Consider the following 24,757-nt stretch of genomic DNA (forward strand, 5'->3'; position numbering starts at 1 on the left):
AAAGGGAACTTTGGTCTGTTAAAGTTATACTCAATATGATCCTTTATTGTTCTGGCTAAACTCTTCTTTTATTAACTTCTGAATAGCTTACAAGTATTCCATTTTGTTGCAATGTTGATAATTGACTAATAGACTAGCTAAGTTCAGTGAAGAACAAATATTTTGCCATCTGATAAATAAATGTTTAGTATTGATGTTGCTTCACTGCACATAATTTCACTGTTTACTCTCTTTATATTGTGAATTTTTATTTTTGTCCTGTCTGACAGCATGATCCCACTTCCTATTTTTGGACCTGATACATAAGAAATGCTCTTCCTATCTTTCCTGCATTCTTCATATCTTACTGTGTATATGTATAAGTCTGTACCCACACACAGATTTAAATTTATTTGGAAGCAACTGGGGTTAAGTCATTTGCCCAGAGTCACACAGCTAATAAATGTCTGAGGCCAAATTTGAACTCAGGTCCTCCTGAATCCAAGGGTTGATTCTTTATCTACTGAGCCACCTATTTGTTCCCCTTAATGTATTTTTAGTAAGCAGCAAAATTAAATTTTGTTTTTCATCCATTCTACTATTCTTTTTCATTTTTTCTGACATAATCAAATGTAAGGTTCTTACTTATTTTTTTATCCTTTTCATCCTTTAATTCTGCTCTTTGTCTCTACCATGAGTTTTGCTTACATGACTCTGATGCTAGTGTATTTCAATAGGCTTCTTCACTTCTTTACCCCACAATAGCTTACCTTATCTGTATTTCCTTGAATTTACTCAGATTGTAGGATTTCTCTTTCCATTATTGTTTGATTTTTCCCTTTTCCAATCTAAATAAAAGTATTAGTCAAAAGAATTCTGTTTCCCAGTCTTATAGCTTAAACAAATTATTTTGAGATATCCTCTTTAATGAAGTTTCATTTCATAGGGCTACAGAGGTCAATAAGACCAAAGAAACTATGGCAAAGAATTATTAAATATCTGAATTAGCATTTGAATCCAGATTTAACTCCAAATCCAAGGCTCTTACTATCTTTTCCAAGTCACTGTCACAAGTCCTTTTCCTTCTGTTCCTATCCTTTTCCCACACGTTCCCCCCACATTGCTTATAGCACCTTTGCCATAAGACTCCAGGTAATCATGACTTCCAAAGGGAGTTAATTACAAAATCTATTATTTCAGTTTCCATTCTACTATATAAAACAAGAAATTTCACAAGGTTCATAGGAAATAAAAGGAATTTCAAGAAAATCTAAGTTTAACCCCTTTCTTTACAAATGAAGAAACAGATCCAGAGAGTTATCCAAGATAGAGAATACAGCAAAATTGAATGCAAAGCTCAAGACCAAAACTTGGTTTCTCATTACAGTAGAACTACTTTAAGGTCCAAGCTGAGTGAAGTTTTACAAAATAAAAACTAAATGACAAAAACACACCAAAGCACTAAGCAAACAAGATCCTTGGTAAAAATATCAGCTAAACTAGTAAAATGTTAGGTGACTGTCAATCCAAATCTAAACTCTTTCCAATATTTGCATATGAATGGCTACAATGTATACAACAGATACAGAACTCATCCATTGTTCTACCTTGTGGTTATTTGTGTACATTGCCAAACTAAATTGTAAACTCAAAAGCAGGAACAATTTCTTAATACTTCAGAAGTCCCACATCTTACCTACAGTGGGTGCTGAGAAAAAATAAGGAAGAAGATTTATTTAATTAAATTGAGATTATTTAATAGAACAACAATCTTAGACTTTGTTTTTAAAAGGAAGAACTCAAATAAAAGCTTTGAAAATTATTTTAAGGGGCAATAGATAAATATTTATCCATCTAGAAAACTATGGAAACACTTTCCTTGCATATTCTTCTTTATTGTAGTTCTAATAGGTAATATTAGAAGATAATATTCTTTCCAAGCCTAAACCAATATATATTTAACTGATAATATTTGTTACTATAAGACCAATAATTGTATCAAAAAGACAATAAAGATAGTATCAAAATACGTTTCCCCCAAGAACCTACTTTCTCTCTTTATCTGAAATAATTAAACCTTCAATTTTCAAGAAAGTTCAGTAAGGTCTCTGAATTAGTACTAGTATTGAAAAGAAAGAGCCAGTAGAGAAAGAATCAAAACCAGTCACTCCAACTCAGCAGTTTTAAAAAGTATGATTCATAGACCCTCTTTGAAAACCCTTTCAGGGGGTCTATGAGCTCAAAATCATTTTCATAACTATTAAACATTAGGATATTCTTTGCCTATTCAACTCTTCCTTTTTCCAATTAGCCTGTGTGAGGGTAGACTTTCTTCATCCAAAATAATATATCACAACAGCTTAAATGAAAAATTAGTCAAGATTCTAGTTTTTTAAGCAAGACATCAAAAAAAGATTTGCAAACACACACACCCACACACACATGCTACTCTCGTCTATTTTTTTTTTAAATTGTTCTTTTCAGAAAAATGTATTTATGTTAACATTAGTGGATTTTTATAAATGATTATCTTAAAAACTTTATCCATTTTTAATTTCTAACATATCAATAGATATAACCCGAAAAAAGAAAAGCTCTTTGGCAGTGCTTAATAATTATTGGGAGTATAAAAGGGCTCTGAGAACTCTTAACTGAACCATTTCTAACCAATATTTTAGATCCCTAGTTTCAGAAGAAGGAGTGGAAACTATATGTACAATCTATTAAAAAATCTCCAACATTTATTAATTGTTTACTGTGTGCAAGGCACTGGAGTAGCAAAGACAAACCAAAAAACTGTCTGCTTTCAAGAAGATAATATGGTTGTTCCTTAATATTCATGAGGATTAGAGGCACAGTACTCTGGAGAATGTGAAAAATGATGAATAGCTCAAATTTTTAATAATTCTGATTGAATTTACTTAATATGTAAACAATAACATACACACTGAAAAAAGCTTTAGTTTCTACACAAGGGATAAGTACCTTACACACTATGCAGTATTTTTGCAACTGCAACTGTAGTGACAGCAACTGTTTCACAAATATGGAGACAAAGAGGAGGCATTCCCAAAGATAAATGCATATCGTATAAGTGATAAAAGCTCACTGAAACTTTTAACAAAATCTAATTGTTTATAATAAATTTATTTATGTATATCCATGGTATTAAATGATAAAATAGCTTAATAATATATAGTATTTATGGTTTATTAAAATTTTTAATTTTTTTCTTTACATATACATGTCATTTCTGCAATGAGCTACAAATCTCCAAAAATTTCTGCAAAAAACCAAAACCTCAAATGTAAAATCTGCAAATGTTGAAGGATGGTTGTATTACCAAGGGGAACAAAACATATGAATAGGAATACACATAATAATTTGAGAAGAGAAAATATATTAATAGTCACAGACTTCAGGAAGGGATTCTGACATAATGCTGAAATTTGAATAAAACTAGGGATTTTGAGAAGGAGGATGAAGAAGAAATACATTTTAAGCATGGGAGATAACCTATACAAAAGAACAGAAATATGAGATAGAAAGAGTAGTGTCAAGTTTCTTTTCATTAATGGTGGCAACACGTGATTAGACTAAAGGGCACAGATTTAAGATGGAGTGTGGAAGTAAAATTGATAAAACTTTGTAAGTGATTGGAAAAGGGAAACTGAGGAAGAAAGAAACAGCAAGAATCTTTTCTATCTTTATTCTTATTGGCACAATTCATTATTAATTTTGGGTTATTTCTCTAAAATCGATTTTGTCTTACGAAATTCAAATCAAATAATGGATTTACCAGATTATAAGAGCATTTCCTATGAATATAAACTGTTTGCATTTTTGTTTTTCTTCCTGGGTTATTTCTACCTTCTGAATCCAGTTCTCCCTGTGCAACAAGAGAACTATTTGGTTCTGCACACATATATTGTATCTATACTGTGACATATTTAACATGTATAGGACTGCTTGCCATCTGGGGGAGGGGGTGGAGGGAGAGAGGGGAAAAATCAGAACAGAAGTGAGTGCAAGGGATAATGTTGTAAAAAAATTACCCTGGCATGGGTTCTGTCAATAAAAAGTTATTTAAAAAAAAAAGAGTATTTCCTAGCAATTATCAACACTTTCATTTTTCAACTCACCTTCAAAATGGCCTTCCTCTAAATGCAAATCGATATGTTCATGTAGGATCTGATAATTTGTGCAGATAAGACCACATATTGGGCATTCAAAGAATGGCTGATCTTGACCTGTATAAACATAAATCAAGTTAGCTCTATTTTGTTTTTTTCCCCACGACTACTTTTTAGATCTATTCCCTAGATTAGTTCATTGTCTGTGTTCTTCATATGAAAGTGATATTGCTATTTTCTCTCCTTAGGCACATGATGGTCTCTTTAAATAAGCATATTTCTACCTATTTACCAGGTATCTATGCAGATTATTCCATGGCCTAAAAATAACACAGGGAATACAGAATCAAAAATGCTTTGAGGAAATAAATAGAATTTGCCAGTCAGAGAAAAGTTATAGAAAATAAATGGCAATGGAAAACAAGTCCTAGTTTTTATCTCCATGACTATTGCCCCCAAAATTTAAAACCCAAACTTTTAATCTATGTCCACATAACTGAAAAATATATAAATACCAGTTATCATTTCCCCAAACATTAAAGAAGAATATGCAGCTGTAACCTTGGTCAAATATCTCAATAACCTTATTAAGTTCTTCAATTGTATAATTGATGCTAGTATAATCAACTACACATAAATAATTCCCTGACCTTGTAATTGTTAATAGTGCTTTAAAATAATGTTATCGAAACACATTTCTACTTCTTCACTACCTTCCCTTTCACTAGATCTTAAAACATAGGTTCTACCACCTTCTGCAATTCTATTAAAACTATTTCCTAAAAAGGTCAATGACTTCCCAATCGCCAAAATCAATGACTTTTTTTTTTTTTTTTAATTTTTGCTGAGGCAATTGGGGTTAAGTGATTTGCCCAGGATCACACAGTAGGAAATGTTTAGTGTCTGAGGCCAGATTTGAACTCACGTTCTCCTGACTTCAGGCTGGTGCTCTATCTACTGCACCACCTAGCTGCCCTCAATGACCTATTTTTCAATCTTCATCCTTCTTGACATTTGAGACATTTGATACTCCCTCCACTGTTAGATGTGCCCTAAAATTTCTTGGCTTCAGACACTAAGCTCACAAAATTTACCTTTTACCTCTCTTTTGCTAAATACTATATTCTTCCTGATTCCTTAAAATAATGGTAAATCTAAGAGTCCACCCTTGTCCCTCTTCTTGTGCTTTATTTAATAATAATGATGGAATAATAATTGTAATGGCTAAAATTTATATTACATTTACTATATGCCAAGCCCTGTGCCAAGTGCTTTACAACTATTATTTCTTTTTATTCTCACAATAACCTTGGCAGGCAGGGGCTATTATTATCATTCCCATTTTACAGATGAGGAAATTGAGATAGTGACCTGCCCAGGGTCACACTTCTAGTAAATGTCTGATGTCCAGACTTTGTACTCAGATCTTTGGACTCCTAACTCACGTGCTCTAGCTACTGTGCCTCCTAGTTTCCTATACATTTTCTCTTAGCAATCTCTTTCATTCCCAGGGCTTCAAATAACATGGCTCATAAATCTCTATTACTGGTCTTTATCTCTCTTCTAAGTCCCAGAACCATATCAGTACTTACCTCAAGAATACCTCTTTTTGGAATGTCTTATTAGTACTTCAAATTCAATATATCTGAAATAGCTTATTTTTTTCTCCTAAACTTGCTCCTTTTTGTGTGGCATTTTATCCACTGCTCTGGCACCTTGATCCCAAGTTACAAAATCCTGTCTATTCTACCCTTAAACAACACTATAATTCACATTGATCCCTCCTTCCAGTTCTTATTGCTATTATCCTAATTTTCATTACAGCCTGAATAGCAGGAATAGCCTTCTAATAGATCTTACAACCTGTTTGATACCTTTTCCAACTGATCTTGTTACCAAGATTATAATTATCTCTTACAGAGATCTGATAAATTAACTCCTTTGTTCAAAAATCATCAGGGACCCTACCAAGTGAAATTAAAACTCTTTCCTCTGTATTCAAGGCTCTTCACAATCTGGGTCCTCCCATAGCTTTCCAATCATTTCATGTTGTTTCCCTCTATGTATTAACTACATTTTGTACCTTTTCCAGCATCAAGCACAATATCTTAGATATAAGCAGGAATATCATGTTTGTGGAATATCATTAAAATAAAATAAGCTCAAATAGGTTTTTCTTAATTTTTTCCAAACATTTATTTAGATAAACTACATTTAGCAGTTATTCTTTCATGCAGGAATAACCTTTTTGTCATTCCTTTCCAATAAAATTAACAAAGGAAAAAGGAGGGGGAAAGGGAGTAAGAAAATTATCTCTTTTTGCTGCGTTATTATGAGAGGATTGCTGTTTTACTAAAGATTTAAGTAGATATTTTAAACTTATTATAAGTATTTTCCACGGGAATATTACAATGGCTATATTCCATTGTTTCTCATGATGTTTATACAACACTGGAAACTTATAAATATATTGTTTCCTAACACTTGATTTTTCATTGCTTTAAAAAATCCTGTTTAAGTTTTTCTAAGAATTTTTTTGGGCCCGAGACCAAATTATATTTTTCTTTGAGGCCTCACATGTAGTCATTTTGATATTATTGTGCTCTTCTAAGTTTATATCTTGATCCTCCCTAGCAGACAGATTTTATTTTTATTTTTTGGACTAGGTGAAAAAGGCCATTCTTTGCCTCATTTTTAACTAGCTTTAATCACTGAACAGGCACTGAATCAAATAAACAAACCTGGTTTAAAAAAGGCAAGATGTCCCACTGCATCTGGGGCCACCTCCAATTGTCCTGATTTATATTTTGCTACTGGAGCAGATAACTCCAAAGAATGAGGATGGGGACTTTGCATAGCCCTTCCTCACTTAAATCCAATTTACTTGCAATGTCACAATTCTCTTTGAGAATGAAGGACAAACAAAAGCCAAAAAAAAAAAAAAAAAAAATCAACATACTACACACTGTAGAATATTAGCATTAGACATTAATTTAGAGATTATATTATCCCATCATCTGAAAGATGGCCAAATATTGTACCAAAGGTGACTTGTCCAAGTTACTCTAGCTTGAACAGGCCTTTTTGAGCTTTTCCCCCAAGTTCCAAACAACATTTCACAATAGTGAAGAAAGTACTGAACATTTTTGAATGAAAAGATTTAGTAAAGTACTTTGGGGGAACAAGTACTTTTGTCGTTGTTTTATCAAAAAATTTAACCATAATGCCTAAAATATAGGAGATACTAAATAAATATTGATTTTAATTTAATTCTGTGTCCAGCTAAGCCACAATTTATCCCAAAGAAGTTTTTCATCTATAAAACGTGGATAATCACTATCCTACTTCCCTCATAGAGCTGTTCATAGGAAAGTATATATAAGCTAAAGTAATTAATATATAAGCAAAATCTTGAGTTATTTGTAAGCATATGTTATTGCGTAAGGTAGAGTAGCATAGTGGAAAATCAACCTTGGGACTAATAAATCTTGGGTTCAAATAATGCCTCTGATAAGATATGGGTGATGTGATCCCTAGCAAGTAAGCTTAACTCTCTGGACCCTAGAGGGCAAATATATCCCAAACTATCAATTGCAAAGTAAATCTCAAACTTCATTGGCAGAGGGAATTTCCCATGCTAGTGAAACAGCAGGCCAATTCCTATTCTAATGATCAAACCTTTTAAATACAACTAATTTTCGAGCAGGAAATACTTGTTCCTTTCTCTTACTACAGAATGTATACCGTACCTTCTGCTGGAGTGTCTAAAAGATTGGCATGCTTTTTTTTCACATGTGTTTCCAAATTTTCATTACATGCTTCTATTTTCCCACAGAATGGACATTCTGGGATACTGGACAGTGATTCATTTATTTCAGTTAAATCAGATTGATTCAGTCTATTTTCTTGTAACTCTCTCAGTTCAGTCAAATTCTCTGAATGAAAGGTTTTACACTTTAAAGAAACACCCTTAGAATGACTGTGATCACTTGATGCACAAGCAGAATAAACATCTTCATTAACTTCCATTCTACAATGATGAGAGTTTTCTTTTTCAGTTTTTCTATCAAGAGTTCTATGCTGTACTTGGTTAACCATCTTCAAGTCTTTTTCATTTTCATTTTGTTCAAAATGAGCTGTTTCAATGTGGAAACACATTTCATCATAATTTATACCAGATAATTTGCAAAATGGGCAGACCACTTCATTCTCCATATGAATCAAAAGAAGATGAGTCTTCATCTCTTGTTCAGAGGCTACTAGTTCTCCACAAATATCACAGGTAAACATAGTTATTACAAGGGCCTGGAAGTAAAAGCACACCAAAACCTCTAATTAGAAAATAGACTTTTAATTTTATAGATGCACTGATGGGAAATCCCAATGGTTCTAGAACTTTTAACAAATATAGAGAAAAAATGAACACTTAAAAATTATGAACAAATAATCATATGCCAAGCTTTGCTAAGTTTAGGTTTCTTTTTTTTTTTTTTTCTTGAAATCATTGTGGAGGAGGGGAGGAAGGCAAACTAGATGGCCCTGTATTCAAAGCACTGGCTCTGGAGTCAAGAGGACCGGAATTCAAATTCAGCCACAGACACTTAACACTTACTAGATCTATGATCCTGGGCAAGTCACTTAACCCTAACTGCCTTGTAAAAAACCAAAACAACAAAAAAAAAATCATTCTATCAGAAACAAATATTCATCTTTCTATTCTTGTTATTAATTCAAGATCATTTAAAATGTTTTTTCTATATTTAAGTATGTTTGACTTGCACTTCCTATTTTTATAAATAGGAGTTTCACTTTAAGGTTATTTTGCCTACAATTCTCTTACTGATTTTCTGTTTCTATTAAACATTGTTAACCTTTTAGAGATTTAGTCTCTACTACTGGTTGTTAGAATCTAATACATCTTGATTTCATGGAGCACTTTATTTATGTGTTTTTTTTGGGAGGGGGGCATCTTATGCATGTCTAAGTATTGATTCTTGCTTAATCAATAAAAATGATATTTAAGAGGATAAGATTTGAAAACTTTTTCTACCTCTGTAGCCTCTGATACTTTGATTTTTTTCAGATGTTCCAGTACTTTTGTTCACTTTTTTATTTTGTTTGTTTTTATTTTCACCTATTTTACATTTCTCTTCAATTTTTTTTTTGTTGTTTTATACCATTTCAGCTTCTTTCCAAATTAAAAGATGGTCATCTAGTGCTGCTATACCCAAAATATTTATCACCCTGTGGTCAACCCAGTAAAGGGAATCTCTAAATTTAGTAAGATGATCCTCAAGCATATCATATAAAAGAGATTGTATCCTTCAACACTTCTACACTATCATGTGATAATAGGAGTTTCAGCAGATATAGTCATGAACCTAAAAAGTTTGCTATTGACATGCTTTTAAAATAGCATGTGGATTTGGCAAAATTAAAGCTAAAATTAGTATGATTTGATATCAACAATTTATAAAACAACTTATTCCCAAATTTCTGTTGATCTGTGATTTTAGGTGAAGAAAAGCTTCTTCAGAGCACTAAATAAGGCAAAAAAAAAAATAAATAAATAAGGCACAATTCACACATCTAGAGGAGGCACTGTGTAATTGAACTCTATATCCAACATTAAATTGCTAGCAGGATCCTTAAGTATTAGGTTAGAAAGAGAAAATAAACATGCCCCCAAAATTTCCTGATTTTTCATGAGACTCAGGTACCTGTCTGTACATACCTATTTTTTTTTTTTTAAGAGAAAATTCTTCCATGACCAGAGTAACCATGTTCATTCTATTTCTCTCCATTTAAAGGCAAAGAAGACGGTTGGGATATTTATTCAAGCATTAAAGTTTGCAAACTCCTTTCATAAATTAACTTGAGTTCCATAGGGACCACGTGAGTAAATACATTCAACAATACAATATAGTAAACACTATATGCTAGACATTGAGATATAAAGGCAAAAAATAGATCGTCAAGCAACTAACACTCTATTAAGGGGGAAATCACAAAAATTTTAAAAAGACAAAATAATTGGGGGGTGAGACTGGAAGAGAGAGGACACAAGAAACCTGAGCACCAGGAATGAACCTGGAAAAACTGAGCTGGGGAAGGACTGTATCAGGATATCATAAGGCAAAATCTTGCTTGCAGAGGTTGAGGCTAGACCACGGTGTATAAGTGATACAATACCTGTTGTCAAATATTTACTACAGAAGGCACCTCCAGCTTTGGGTCTTTCATGATATCTCTTCCCCACCCCCACCCCCCCACTGTTACTTTTCTTCTTCGAATTATTATCCCGATATCTGGAAGCTGAGAGTCTAGGATCAAGTGCTGAATCTGCCACTTACATGTCTGACCTCTAGCAAAACACAAGTCTCTAAGCGTTGGTTTCTTTAATGCCAAACTGTGAATTTGGGGTCCGCTAGGCTCCAAAGTCTTTTTTCTGTTCAAAATCTCGGAACTTATTTTGTCTGCAGCACTCACTTTCTGTTTTTTGCATCTCCTGCACCTAGCACGGTATCTCGCGATGAAATATATACCCATTTACTAATCAGGTCATCCAGGCTCAGGAATTCGAGACGACTCGCTAGTTACACAGCTGGCTACTGAGATGAACCTGAGAGAAATTCCCAGTCCCCGGGGGGCTTTCTATTAGCAGACCATTTTTTATTCCCTCCCCTCCCATTCTTAGGAAAGGAGCCAGGCCTCCCTCACTCCAGGTTCGGGGCTAAATCGCAGGCTACACCCGGGCCTGTGTCAACTGCAGGAAAACGATACCTAAGCCGAGGCCAAGAAAGGAAGAGGGAAGCCTCAAAAGACATTACTTGAGCCCAGTACCCCGGTCCATCCTGCCCCTGCCCCCGCCCCCGGGGCCACCTGGCACGCCGGAAGTGCCCCACCCTCACCCCATGGAGACAAGTACCTAGGCCGTCACCAACTGCAGTAGCAACAGTAGCAGCAGCTGCAACTTCTTTCTTCTCACTGACTCCTCCCGCGGGGAGGGAACGGTACGCTGCGCAAGCGCGTTATCCTAAAGGGCTATCCAGCTTCAACCGCCCGACTTCCGTTCCTCCGAGGTCTTCGATTGCTGGGGTGGGGGAATCCAAATCCGCCTTGGGCCATCAGGAGCAGTAGGAGTGAATCAGCCGATAGCGTCGTACGACGCTTTTGGAAAGCCTTGGCTTCTCGATTTTTAAATCACCCTCCTTCCATTACTACGGAGACTAGATTCTCACTCATTTCCTGTTCCCTAACCATTTATCCCCTTCGCCGCATTGCATGCTGGGATTTGGAGTCTTCTCTGGGATTTGTTCTGAAATTAACTAAAGATGGGGATAACTGAAATTGGAAGGATTCCCAGCCAGAGCTGGATGAATTGGTTTTCTGCCTGTAAGGAGCGGGAGATAACCATCTGGGACTATGTGGTGGGTGACTCGGCGAGATATGCTCCAGGACAACTAAGCAACCACAAGGTTTTCACAACCACCTCTTCCTGTTAATAAAGTGTTTCCCGAGGTCTGTTAGCATATTTTTATTAACAGTAAATGAAGAAAAGTTATTTTTAGAATACAAAAACCTGTTGTTTATTTTTCGTTAAAATATCCAAAACCCTCCCCTATATTCCAGCTCACACAACAACTCAATCCAACATAGAGGTGTAATGTTTGCAAAGCACTTTTACATGTTATCTCACAAAGTAGGTGGTATTATTTCTCTAATAATAGTATCCAACCATGTAGCATTTATAGACATTACTTTTATTGATTACTACAACAACCCTAAAAAATGTTAACAGCTATAACTGGTATACATGGGATGCAGAATAAGTGCTGTACTTAGAGCCAGGTAAACCTGAATTCATATTCTATTTCTTAAATTTATTCTGAGGAAGTTGTTTAACTTCTCTGAGCGTCAGTTTCCTCATCCATAAAATGAACAAAATTGAATTAAATAGCTTCTATTGTAGTTTCCAACTCTAAAGCTATGAACCATTGTTTTTGTAGAGACTCGAAATAAGATACACTTCCTCCATGAGAATCTATCAAGTGACTTTTATTTTCCCTACTTTACAGATGAGGAAATTAACAAATTTTATAGATATATAGATACAGCTATATAAAATATTACATACCATAAACAGACATAATTTCTATCTCTATCTTGGGAGTAATGTCTGTCAATCAGCCAGCAATTGGTCTCTAGAACCAATTTGGCGTAGCACAAAGCATGGTAAAGGCAGAAGAGTTAGGACACAAACTGAAGTTTAATAAATTTCAGAGTGGAAACTGATGATGCCTACAAAATGGAAACTCCATCTCCTGAGGAGAGGTTATCTTTATGGAGGAAAGGAAGAATTTATAAACATAAAAACTCTTAGATCTTGAAAAGCATTTCCCAATCTGAGTTTCTGTGTGGACAATGACCTAGGTCCTGTGGGAAAGATCTCTAATTTGATTGTCTCACAATTGGGTACAGAACCATCATGAATAATAGTAACTGGTTCTATTCACTTGGCAGTTAACAAGGAACAGGAATTATGAGATTGCCAAGACATATGATAGATGATGACTCTCAGGTCCCTGGGAAATAGAGCTAAAAATCATAAACACCTGTTGCTGGTCAAAGCGATATACTTTGCCAGAGGGTGAGATCATCCAGAGGGCAGAGGATTGTTGTTATGCCAAGATCAGGGCACAGCGTGTTTTCTGAATCTTAGTTCTGGGAAACAGGGTATTTCCAAAATACTTTGTCATGTCTAAAGGGCGGAAATCAGAATTTATGTAGCATCTACCATGAGCCAGACATTGTGCTGAGTGCTTTACAAATGTTACCTCATTTGATTCTCACAATTTCCTTATCAGGTAGGTGCTATTATTAATATCCCCATTTTACAGTTGAGGAAACTGAAGCAAGTAGAGATCAAGTGATTTTCTCAGTCATACATCTAGTAAATTTCTGAGGCCCAGATCCTTTTACTTAGATCTTCCTGACTCCAGGACCAATACTCTATCCACTGGACTATCTACCTACATCATTAAGATAAAGGAGTATTGGAAAAGCTGGAACTTTAGCTGATACATCACAGAAGCCAAGGAAGGTTTGAGGCAGAGATGAACAAGGAGAGAATTCTAAGCAGGCCAGACATCAAATGAAAGTGTACATATTTAGAAGAAGATCTGTCTTATTATAGAAAGAGACTACTGTCACTGGAGGGGAGTAGTAAATAGTATATAAGTGTCAGAATGATAGAAAGAGGCCAGGTTTATTAAAGAAACAGATAATTTTTGCAACTGTTGTAGGAAGATTTTTTAAATTACCTGCCAGGACAAAATACCAGACACTGAGGATCTTTCTTGAACTAAACTGCCAAGCATTCAAACTCTATTGCAAAGAGCACAATTTAGTTGGGCTGGTCACATTGTTTGAATGTTAAATGTACACTTGCCCATTATTAATCAGACCACTACACACCTGTCAGATTGGCTAGAGTGACAGGAAAAGATAATGCGGAATGTTGGAGGGGATGTGGGAAAACTGGGACATTGATACATTGTTGGTGGAATTGTAAATACATCCAGCCATTCTGGAGAGCAATTTGGAACTAAGCTCAAAAAGTTATCAAACTGTGCATATCCTTTGATGCAGCAGTGTTACTACTGGGCTTATAGTCCAAAGATATTTTAAAGAAGGGAAAGGGACCTGTATGTGCAAGAATGTTTGTGGCAACCCTCTTTGTAGTGACCAGAAACTGGAAACTGAGTGGATGCCCATCAATTGGAGAATGGCTGAATAAATTGTGGTATATGAAAATTATGGAATATTATTATTTGGTAAGAAATGACCAACAGGATGATTTCAGAAAGGCCTGGAGAGACTTACATGAACTGATGCTGAGTGAAATGAGCAGGACCAGGAGATCATTATATATATTTCAGCAACAATACTATATGATGATCAATTCTGATGGACGTGGCCATCTTCAATAATGAGATGAACCAAATCAGTTCCAATAGATCAGTAATGAATTGAACTAGCTACACCCAGGGAAAGAACTCTGGGAGATGACTATGAACCACTATATAGAACTCCCAATCCCTTTATTTTTGTCTGCCTGCATTTTTGATTTCCTTCACAGGCTAATTGTACACTACTTCAAAGTCCGATTCTTTTTGTACAGCAAAATAACTGTTTGAACAAGTATACTAATATTGTATTTAATTTATACTTTAACATATTTAACATGTATTGGTAAACCTGTCATCTGGGGGAGGGGATGGGGGGAAGAAGGGGAAAAATTGGAACAAAATGTTTGGTAATTGTCAATACTGGAAAATTACCCATGCATATAACTTGTAAATAAAAAGCTATAATAAAAAAAAATGTACACTTGCCAAAAAGACTTTTTTATGAAGAACTCATATAGGGCAAATACTCACAAGATGGTTAGGAAAAGCAATACAAGGACACTCTCAAGGTTTCTCTGAAGAACTTTAGGATTTATTATATAACATGAGAGATACTGTACCCTCATTAAAGAAGGTACTATGCTCTATGAGCAAAGTAGAACTGGATTAGTTCAGAAGAAATGCTTGATGTGCAAAGTTAGAGAATCCACCCCAAGTGTTCATAGAGACTATTTGTATCCAACCTGTAGTAGAGAATTCTGAGCTTGTGTTAGCCACAGCTTGATACACTAACTTGATTCTAACATGTAATGTTCTGGTTGGTTTTCTGGAGGTCTTGGGACCAGCCTTCGTTTCAGAAGAGTACTCACCATTTTAATAGCTAGGTGTTAAAGTCCAAATCCTTTATTATCTCCTTCACCATCTAGTTTCCTTGCCTGGGACCCTGGCCAGCTTTCTTGGAGGCCTTCTGGAGTCTTGGTTTCAGTGGAGAAGCAAAGGAGGAGTGTAAGATGGAATGAATAAATCTGGCTGGGTTTGTACCAGCTTATATGCTCTATTATAATTACATTATCATAGGTATGAATTTTGTAGAATAGGTGTGAATCTTGTAGAACCTATATTAAATACTAAGAACATGTACTGAACTAGAGAACTATTAATCACCATGCTAAACTAGATAACCATTGTATTATTAGTTCATTGACTTAGCACCTTGTAAGAAACCTTGTTTCAAGTACAGAGTTCTGACCCATAACACTAATATAGTGGTGTCATTTGGTCTTCTTCAAGAACTACTCCTTAAAGAAGTTATCAGTCTCCCTCGGAAAGGTGGGCAGAGATGAGATATGAATCTATGATTGCTGACCTGATCACCAAGTGAGATCATAGGAAAAAGCCCAGGGATACTACTATTAGTGAAGATTGCATGAATGAAGAACCAGCACAGGGATCTGAAAAAAGAGCAATCTGATTGGTAGAAAAATGAGAAGAAAGCACTATCACAAAAATGAGAAGATCCAAGTGATCAATAGTGTGAAAGGCTTCTGAGAAATCAAAAAATGTAGTGATTGAAAAAAAAAGACCATTAGGTATGGCCATTAAAAATCAGTGATAATTTAGGATAGAGCTGAAACTAAATTATGGAAGATTTAAAACATATTACAAGGAGTGGAAATTGAAGTACTCATAGATAACTTTCTTAAGGAGTTTATAGGGCAATTACCAGATTAATGGGATTTTTTTTTTAAGCATGGGCTAGATATAGGCCTGTTTTTAGTGTCAACCTTGAGAACAAATGACCAAAATGTCACAGATGTTTTGCAGCTCATGTTAATTCAAACCACTCTCCTAAAACTCAACAACAACAACAACAATAACAAAAACCTAGAGGGTTTATACTGTTAACTCCAAAAACCAAACCAAACCAAACCAAAGAACTAACAGTGGTTATAAGCAAAAAAACTTTTTAAAAAACATTTTTCCTTTTTAAAAAAAAAATTAAATTTAGTGGTAGCTAGATGCCACAGTGTGTAGAACACTGGTGCTGGAGTCAAGAGGACCTGAATTCGAATCCAGCCTCAGACACTTAAAATTTATTAACTGTGTGACCCTGGGCAAGTCACTTGATCCCAGTTGCCTCTCTCCCTAATTTAAAACTTAAATAGAAATAGAAAAAAAAGACAGAAAAAGGGGCGGGGGGAAGCATTCTCATGTGCAAAGCAGAACATGAGAGGATTCAGAAGATATAACAATAAATTTCCACTTCAAGAAAACATACATAATAATAGAACACATTATATTCAAACTGTCTATATTCTCTTAGCTTCCTTGTAAGTTTTCTTTTCCTCTCTGCTATGTATTTTTTACTGTATTTTTCCCCCTTTCCTCTCATCCCCCATACAGACTACTGTTACACTTGAATATATTTTTCACATAAATAATAAAAAATATATATCTACAAATACATACTTATATACATACATACATAAATATACACACATATCTTTTATTTCCTATTCCTACTAACTCTATTTTACTTCTACCCATTAGCTTGCCTTGCTAATCTCCCAGAATCCCTCCCCTATTATCTCCCCATCTTTTTTTCCCTCCTTCTTTATTACTTTCCCTTTAGTCTACACAATTTATCCCACCCCTGTTAATTTACATACCCTTCTATACTCCACTTTATCCTTTTCCCTCCTCTCATTTCTTTATAGATTCTAGAGGGTGTTATACTAATTTGTGTATATATGTAGGTGAGTCTATTTCCCTCTTTAACCCATTTCCAAAGTGAATAGGATCTCAGAACCACCTTACCCTTGGAAAACAGGTTGTCTCCTAACAGTTAAAAGAGAGGAGTAAAAAAAGAGGGTGGTCTAGAGATGGGGATCCTGACAGTAGCCAGAAGTAAAGGAGCCAACTTAAAAGGAGAGACTGAAAAAAAGTGAATGGAAATAATAGTCGAAAAAATCCGCCTCGAGTGGATGAGTTCAACACTGAAATATAGAAGGGTTTCCCTCTGCGTGGAGAAGAGCCATCTTATTCTGTGAGAATTGAGTAAATAATACAAATGAGTCATCTTTGCTATCATCTTTCAGTGACTGAGGAATGAAAAAAAGGGGAGGTGTGTTGAATTTATAAAACAAGCAAGTTTAAAGGTCCAAAACAGACTACTTCCTCCAAAGTTAGCGTTTTTTGTATTAAGGCAATGTACTTGTAATTCTATGTAATGAATGTTTGTTGAACTGAAGGAAATGGGACTCTGTGATTCACAACAACCTAGATGGTTGTATCTAGTGCCAATCAAATCCCCCCCCCCCCCCCCCAACTCTGGGTTAATTGGCTTTTGGTAGGATGGCAAGAGGACAAGACTGAAGTATGAGGATATGGGTTCTGGATCCTGTACAACCTTGGGAAAGTGACATTGTAAATCTAAGTTACACAAGAAGATTCAAGGATTGGTAAGGAAAGGAAGGTAAGGGAAAGGAGAGCTGGAAGAGAGCATGCGCCAAAGCAGGTGTCGGCTTTTCCCAGCGTTCTTCCTGGGTGTGTCCTTCTTTAGACGTTGCCCAACTCTTTGGTCTGGGTGGGAGGAGCTGAGGGCTCGCGCCTCTCTCCTACCCACTTCTAGGATAGTAGCTCCTCGCCGGGTGCAAGGGCTGCTGGGAGCGAGCCTCTGGGGTCTCGGGGAGGGGGCGCCGGGCGGCCGCCATTTTGGATTGCGAACCCGTCAGTCGAGCTTTTTGCCTGGGGAACAAGGGCAGCTGCAGTCGGCTAGGGCGTCAGTAACGACATAACGAGTAGCCGAGCGTGGAACCTGGCCTTTCGATGGGTAAGGGACAGTGACTGGGCTACTAGTTTCAGGATTTGGGCCTTCTCCGGCCGTGGGAGCAGGGAATACTTCCCTGGAGTTTCGGAGGCGATTCGTACCAGCTCCGGGTTGACTCGAAAACCCTGCGGGTGTGTGTATCTGTGTAGGGGAGAATCCTCGGGTGTCCCCTTGTCCTTGGTCTTGAGAACGCTCGTTCTCCCCCCCCCCCCACTTCCCCTACGGGGTCGTGGCCTTCTGGCATTCTCCCTATCCCAAATCTGGAGTTAACCCGAGGTGGGCTTCCTTTTCTCTTCCTCCCCCTTTCCACGGGCTTTTCTCTGGTCTAGAGGAGGTGGGTGGGGGGCGGGGAAGGCCGTGGCCTTAAGAACCCTCAGAGGCGGGGCATTTGAGTTAACAAATCTCTATTTTTCTGCACCTAGTTTTCCATGTCACTGAAGACGCTCTGGTTTAAATCGATTTCTGATTTAATGTCAGTTGAGACCCTTAGAATTAGACTTTCCCCTCCGATTGCTTGCCAGCCCTGTCCCATGATAAGATTCTTACGTGGGCTGTGAGTAATTTAAAAGTCTTCTTAAGATGAGGGAAGGAACAAGCATTTATTAAGAGACTGCTATGTGCCAGTTACTATGTTAAGTACATCAAACAATGTACAGTTTACAAACGTGTAGTATGCTAAAAGAATAAATGACATAAGATTCTGTACTAGATTGAATTTGCTTATTATAACCTTAACAATTGATCTTCGAGTAGAGTCGTTAAAATTTCTCGTTGGTAAACAAGAAGTTCTAGCAATATAGAGGGAGGATACTTTTATGTCCAGGGTAGTCATTTTAAGTATTGCTTCATTAGCTAATGGTAGGTTTACCTTTTTTATTCACACATTTCTAGCTATCTTATATCTATTTATACTGATGAGGCTTATAGAAAGGGAAATTGTAATTTAATTGATATCATTAAATCAATAGCAGAATTAGGATTTTTAAAATCTGGTCTTTTCTAGGATCTAAATCCTTAGTTGTGTTTTAGGATTTTTTTTTTTCTAGTAAGAATGGAGTAAACAGAAACTAAGTACATGGTTGGGCAAGAAGGGAATAAATGTTATATAAAACAGATTTAAGGTACTTGATTATCATTGCTGGCATTTAAAAATGACTGTTTTATGAGTCATCAGGCTTTAAAGTACAACCTCTCTAAAAGTTATATTACTACAAATGAAATTGCATCATTGAAATGAGTCATCCTCAGAGAGCATACTATTTGGATTTAGAGAAGCTAAATGATGTTAGTTTTTTGATAAGACAGAGGATTGCAACATGGATCAGTTAGTCCCGAAAGAGGAAAATGAGCAAATCCTTGTTGAAATTTTCTTTTCTTTTCTTTTCTTTTTTAAAAATTAATATCTTTATGTAGAAAGATCTTACCACAACTTAAAAATTTATGTATAATTAGTGTTTTGAAAAAAGAATACAATGAAATCTTCATTTCTGAAAAATCATTTACTATTTATTGAACACATAACTATTAATTTATTTCACAATTATATGATTTTTACCCTCCATGCTCTTATGGTATTGTTGGAGATATAGGATCTGTATGTATGAAATAAATTGAGGATGACAATATTTCCACTAAGAGTTTATATTAAATGTGTTGTGAATGATAATGTGGGCCCATGCACTATTGCTAAAGTGAATTTATCAGTTATACTATTACAACATGATTAGTGGGGATAGCACTGAAGTTGAAGTCACAAGAAATTTGGCTTTGAATCACATCATGACAGTAGGGATGTTACTGTGGACAAATCAAATCACTTAACTTCAGTTGAATTTCTTCACCTGTAAAATGGAGACCATGGTGTCTCAAGTGACTTTGCCCAGTTGCTGTAATGCAATATCTAAATCCTTAACAAACTGAAAGGTGTTGTATATGCTCTTAGAGGAATTCAATATAATTTACATTATAAATGGGCATATTTAATTTAGGTAAGATTTCACATGCATAAAGTAGCATTTGAATATCAGCTGTAGTAATAATAATTACCACTTCAATTGAACTTTAAGGGTTGTCAAAGCACTTTAATTATGTTAACTCATTTTGATGCTCATGATCCTAAAAGGTAGATCCTGTAATTATTCCTTTTACAGATATGGAAACTCAAGAGAGGTTTAGGGATTTCCAGGGTCACATTACTATAAGTATCTAAGGTAGGATTTAAACTCATCTTCCTGATTCCAAATTCAGTACTCTATCCTGTTGCCTATCTTTCTCTATTCAGATTGTTAGTAATAAGGATGGCAGATCAAATGTCTTAAATATTTGATCTCTTATTCCCAAAATATTTGATTATGTTAATCTATTTTTGCACTGAGGGGGAAACCATTGTTCTTTTTTTTTTTTTTTTTTTAATTTTTATTTAATAATTACTTTATATTGACAGAATCCATGCCAGGGTAATTTTTTTTTTTTTTAACAGCATTATCCTTTGCACTCGTTTCTGTTCCAATTTTTTTCCCCTCCCTCCCTCCACCCCCTCCCCTAGATGGCAAGCAGTCCTTTATATGTTGGATATGTTGCAGTATATCCTAGATACAATATATGTTTGCAGAACCGAACAGTTCTCTTGTTGCATAGGGAGAATTGGATTCAGAAGGTATAAATAACCCGGAAGAAAAACAAAAATGCAGATAGTTCACATTCGTTTCCCAGTGTTCTTTCTTTGGGTGTAGCTGCTTTTGTCCGTCATTTATCAATTGAAACTCAGTTAGGTCTCTTTGTCAAAGAAATCCACTTCCATCAAAATATGTCCTCATACAATATCGTTGTCGAAGTGTATAATGATCTCCTGGTTCTGCTCATTTCACTTAGCATCAGTTCATGTAAGTCTCGCCAGTCCTCTCTGTATTCATCCTGCTGGTCATTTCTTACAGAACAATAATATTCCATAATATTCATATACCACAATTTACCCAGCCATTCTTCAATTGATGGGCATCCATTCATTTTCCAGTTTCTAGCCACTACAAATAGGGCTGCTACAAACATTTTGGCACATACAGGTTCCTTTCCCTTCTTTAGTATTTCTTTGGGATATAAGCCCAATAGAAACACTACTGGATCAAAGGGTATGCACAATTTGATAATTTTTTGGGCATAATTCCAGATTGCTCTCCAGAATGGTTGGATTCGTTCACAACTCCACCAACAATGCATTAGTGTCCCAATTTTCCCGCATCCCCTCCAACATTCATCATTATTTTTTCCTGTCATCTTAGCCAATCTGACAGGTGTGTAGTGGTATCTCAGAGTTGTCTTAATCTGCATTTCTCTGATCAATAATGATTTGGAACACTTTCATATGAGTGGTAATAGTTTCAATTTCATCCTCTGAAAATTGTCTGTTCATATCCTTTGACCATTTATCAATTGGAGAATGGCTTGATTTCTTATAAATTTGAGTCAATTCTCTATATATTTTGGAAATGAGGCCTTTATCAGAACCTTTAACTGTGAAGATGTTTTCCCAGTTTGTTGCTTCCCTTCTAATCTTGTTTGCATTAGTTTTGTTTGTACAAAGGCTTTTTAATTTGATGTAATCAAAATTTTCTATTTTGTGATCAGTAATGGTCTCTAGTTCATCTTTGGTCACAAATTTCTTTCTCCTCCACAAGTCTGAGAGATAAACTATTCTATGTTCCTCTAATTTATTTATAATCTCGTTCTTTATGCCTAGGTCATGGACCCATTTTGATCTTATCTTGGTATATGGTGTTAAGTGTGGGTCCATGCCTAATTTCTGCCATACTAATTTCCAATTATCCCAGCAGTTTTTATCAAATAATGAATTCTTTTCCCAGAAGTTAGTGGCTTTGGTTTGTCAAACACTAGATTGCTATAGTTGACTATTCTGTCTTGTGAACCTAACCTTTTCCACTGATCCACTAATCTATTTCTTAGCCAATACCAAATGGTTTTGGTGACTGTTGCTTTATAATATAATTTTAGATCAGGTACAGCTAGGCCACCTTCATTTGATTTTTTTTTCATTAATTCCCTTGAGATTCTCGACTTTTTATTGTTCCATATGAATTTTGTTGTTATTTTTTCTAGATCATTAAAATATTTTCTTGGAAGTCTGATTGGTATAGCACTAAATAAATAGATTAGTTTAGGGGCGAGGCTAGTGTTTCTAATACGATATTAAATAATAATGGTGATAGTGGGCAACCTTGCTTCACTCCAGATCTTACTGGGAAAGGTTCCAGTTTTTCCCCATTGCATATGATGCTTACTGATGGTTTTAAATATATACTCCTGACTATTTTAAGGAAAAGTCCATTTATTCCTATGCTCTCAAGTGTTTTTATTAGGAATGGATGTTGGATTTTATCAAATGCTTTTTCTGCACCTATTGAGATGATCATATGGTTTGAAACCATTGTTCTTGATGCAAACTTTTTATACAATAATTTTGTTGGACAGTTTAAACTTAAATATAACATCTCATTATCTGGAATATCATCTTTGTGTTTGAACTTTTTCTTCCACTAGATGCCATGGCAAGCCCAGGGAAAGATAACTATAGAATGAAAAGTTACAAGAATAAAGCATTAAATCCTCAAGAAATGCGTAGACGAAGAGAAGAAGAAGGAATTCAGCTTCGAAAACAAAAAAGGGAAGAACAGGTAGGTTTCTTTGATATTTGTGATTTACCATGTAAACATTATTGTGTGTTGTAGGGATTTTACTACTACTCATTTGAAGACAATTGATTTTGTATTAATTAAATGTAAGGATTATGTCTGCTTAACTTTATTACATTCTATACAATCTCTTGGCAAACTAAGAATATGTTTAGAGTCTTTGTCCTTAACAAAGGAAAGGAAAGGGATGTCAGGATTGTTTAACTAAATCTTACAAACTTTCAGACTAAATGCATCAGTAGAGAGAATTTCCACATCAGGAATTTCCTGTGTTCTTGAAATCATTTCTCCAGACTGCCATATCTTCTCTCCCTTTCCACAAAATGACTTGGCCAGTCTGAAATACAGAATATTTTAAAAGAAGTGAAGTTATAAATTTTTTTTTACCTCAACACTTTCTATAATTTTTTTTTTTTCACTTTCACTATCCTTTTATGTTTCAAAGAATACAGATAAAGTCCGTACTTTTAAGGAGTTTGCATTCATGTGGGGGAGAAAAGTACATCTGTGTGTGTTTGTAAAAAACAAATATATAAAAAGTAGTTTTGAGGCTAGCTTAAGAAGGACACTAGTAAGAAATCAGGAAAAGAGTTCATGTAGAAGCTAGGGTTTGAATTGTGTCTTGAAGGAAGAAGATTTGTAAATGAGAAATAAAGAGGGTATTCTAGACATGTATGACAGATAGTACCAAAACTTGAATAAGGAAATGAAATGTTTTGATGGAAAAACAGAGAGAAGATCAGTTTGGTTTGATCACAGAGTGCAAGAAGACAAAAAGTGTCAGACGGGCAAGATAAGTTAGGCAAAGTTGTTAAGATCTTTAAAGCTTAAATTTCATTCTAGAATCAGAAGAGAGCCACTAGAATTTATTGAATATAAAACTGAGCTAATCAGATCTGTCCTTAATTAAAATAACTTTGGCACCGCAATGGAGAATGAACTGGAATGGGGGAAAGACTTGTATCAAGGAGACCAATTCAGTGATTTAATAATCTAAGAAGTAGTGAGAATCAGAACTAAGATAGTGATCTGGTAAATAGAGAGGAAAGTTTAGGTAGAAACTGAAAAATTAAGCAGCTGATTGTATTTGTGAAGGGAGGAGGGAATTTGGGGGAGAGGGAAGAAAAGAGTGAGAAATCCAGGGTGATGCCAGCATTATAAATTTGAGAGATTGGACAAATGGTGGTGCCTTCAACAGAAATGATTTATTGGCTCTTCTTCATTCTTGAAGAGGACCAAATAACAACACTCTATTAAAGCCAAGTTGCAATATGTCTGACTAACTGATAGGAGACCAAGATGAACTCAGAATGCTCTAGTACTACAGGTTGGACACAAATAGTCCATGTGAACATTTGAGGTGGATTCTCTAAATTTGTACATTTTGCATTTCTTTTGAGCTACTTCAGTTCTGCTTTGCTCATAGAGCACATCTTCTATGATGCAAGCATGCCATACTGGGCAGTCCTTTGTCAGTGTTTCCCATGTCATGCAGTTGATTCCACAGTTCTTCAGAGAGACTTTGAGAATGTCCTTATGTCACTTCTGACCACCATGTGAGTACTTGATCAGATATAAGCTCCATAAAATAGTCTTAAGGAAGTGTACGTTTGGCATTTGAACAACAGAAATAAGAAATTTTAGGAGAGGGGTAGGTTTTGTAGAAAATAATGTGTGTTGCTTTGGACATGCTGAATTATGATGTCTATTGAGACATCTAGTTTGAAAGGACTTGTAGATGATTGGCGATGTCAAAGTGGAGCTCAGGGGACAGTCTAGGGCTAGATATTTCACATGGGCTATCATACTGACCTGTATTTACTTTGTCCAGAGGAAATGCAAATTTTCATTACTGAAATCTCATTAGATATCTTGGGGATTATCAGTTATATTTCTTCCTTAAGAGGTATACTTTAAGTAATTTGGCTTTTATTAATTGTCCAGTAATAGGTCCCAGACCAAGTCCCATTTGATTATTGCTTGGTTCAGAGTAAATGTAAATGGTTCAGACTAAATGTAAATAGTAGTTTATATTGGGGGGGGAGGGAGAAAGAGAGAGAGAGAGAGAGAGAGAGAGAGAGAGAGAGAGAGAGAGAGAGAGAGAGAATTGTAGATTAACTACTAAGACACATCGTCTTCTCAAATTAATAAATTAATTATATGTAGAATTATATGGCATCACCTCTTTGAGAATGAAAG

At 35.5% G+C, this 24,757-nt stretch overlaps 2 protein-coding genes across 4 annotated transcripts in view; one reads left to right on the top strand and one right to left on the bottom strand.

Annotated features, from left to right (window-relative positions):
- The window catches only part of ZUP1 (zinc finger containing ubiquitin peptidase 1), a 29,941-nt gene extending 18,318 nt beyond the window's left edge, over window positions 1–11,623 (bottom strand). Inside the window, exons 1-3 of one of the 2 annotated variants that reach the window (XM_051997597.1) lie at window positions 11,041–11,623; window positions 7,862–8,417; window positions 4,122–4,229 (exon numbers count right to left, since the gene is read on the bottom strand). In XM_051997597.1, the coding sequence (XP_051853557.1) occupies window positions 4,122–4,229; window positions 7,862–8,402 (649 nt within the window). In that variant the 5' untranslated portion in view covers window positions 8,403–8,417; window positions 11,041–11,623. Of the gene's footprint in view, window positions 1–4,121; window positions 4,230–7,861; window positions 9,525–11,040 lie in introns of those variants that run through there. The other variant, XM_051997598.1, reaches the window with a different exon arrangement.
- Window positions 11,624–17,630: 6,007 nt separating this feature from the next.
- The window catches only part of KPNA5 (karyopherin subunit alpha 5), a 61,781-nt gene continuing 54,654 nt past the window's right edge, over window positions 17,631–24,757 (top strand). The window contains exons 1-2 of one of the 2 annotated variants that reach the window (XM_051997601.1): window positions 17,631–17,855; window positions 22,407–22,540. In XM_051997601.1, coding sequence (XP_051853561.1) covers window positions 17,852–17,855; window positions 22,407–22,540 — 138 coding nt within the window. In that variant the 5' untranslated portion in view covers window positions 17,631–17,851. Of the gene's footprint in view, window positions 17,856–22,406; window positions 22,541–24,002; window positions 24,115–24,757 lie in introns of those variants that run through there. The other variant, XM_051997602.1, reaches the window with a different exon arrangement.

Source organism: Antechinus flavipes, chromosome 4 (assembly GCF_016432865.1).
Source record: "Antechinus flavipes isolate AdamAnt ecotype Samford, QLD, Australia chromosome 4, AdamAnt_v2, whole genome shotgun sequence".
Taxonomy (NCBI): Eukaryota; Metazoa; Chordata; class Mammalia; order Dasyuromorphia; family Dasyuridae; genus Antechinus; species Antechinus flavipes.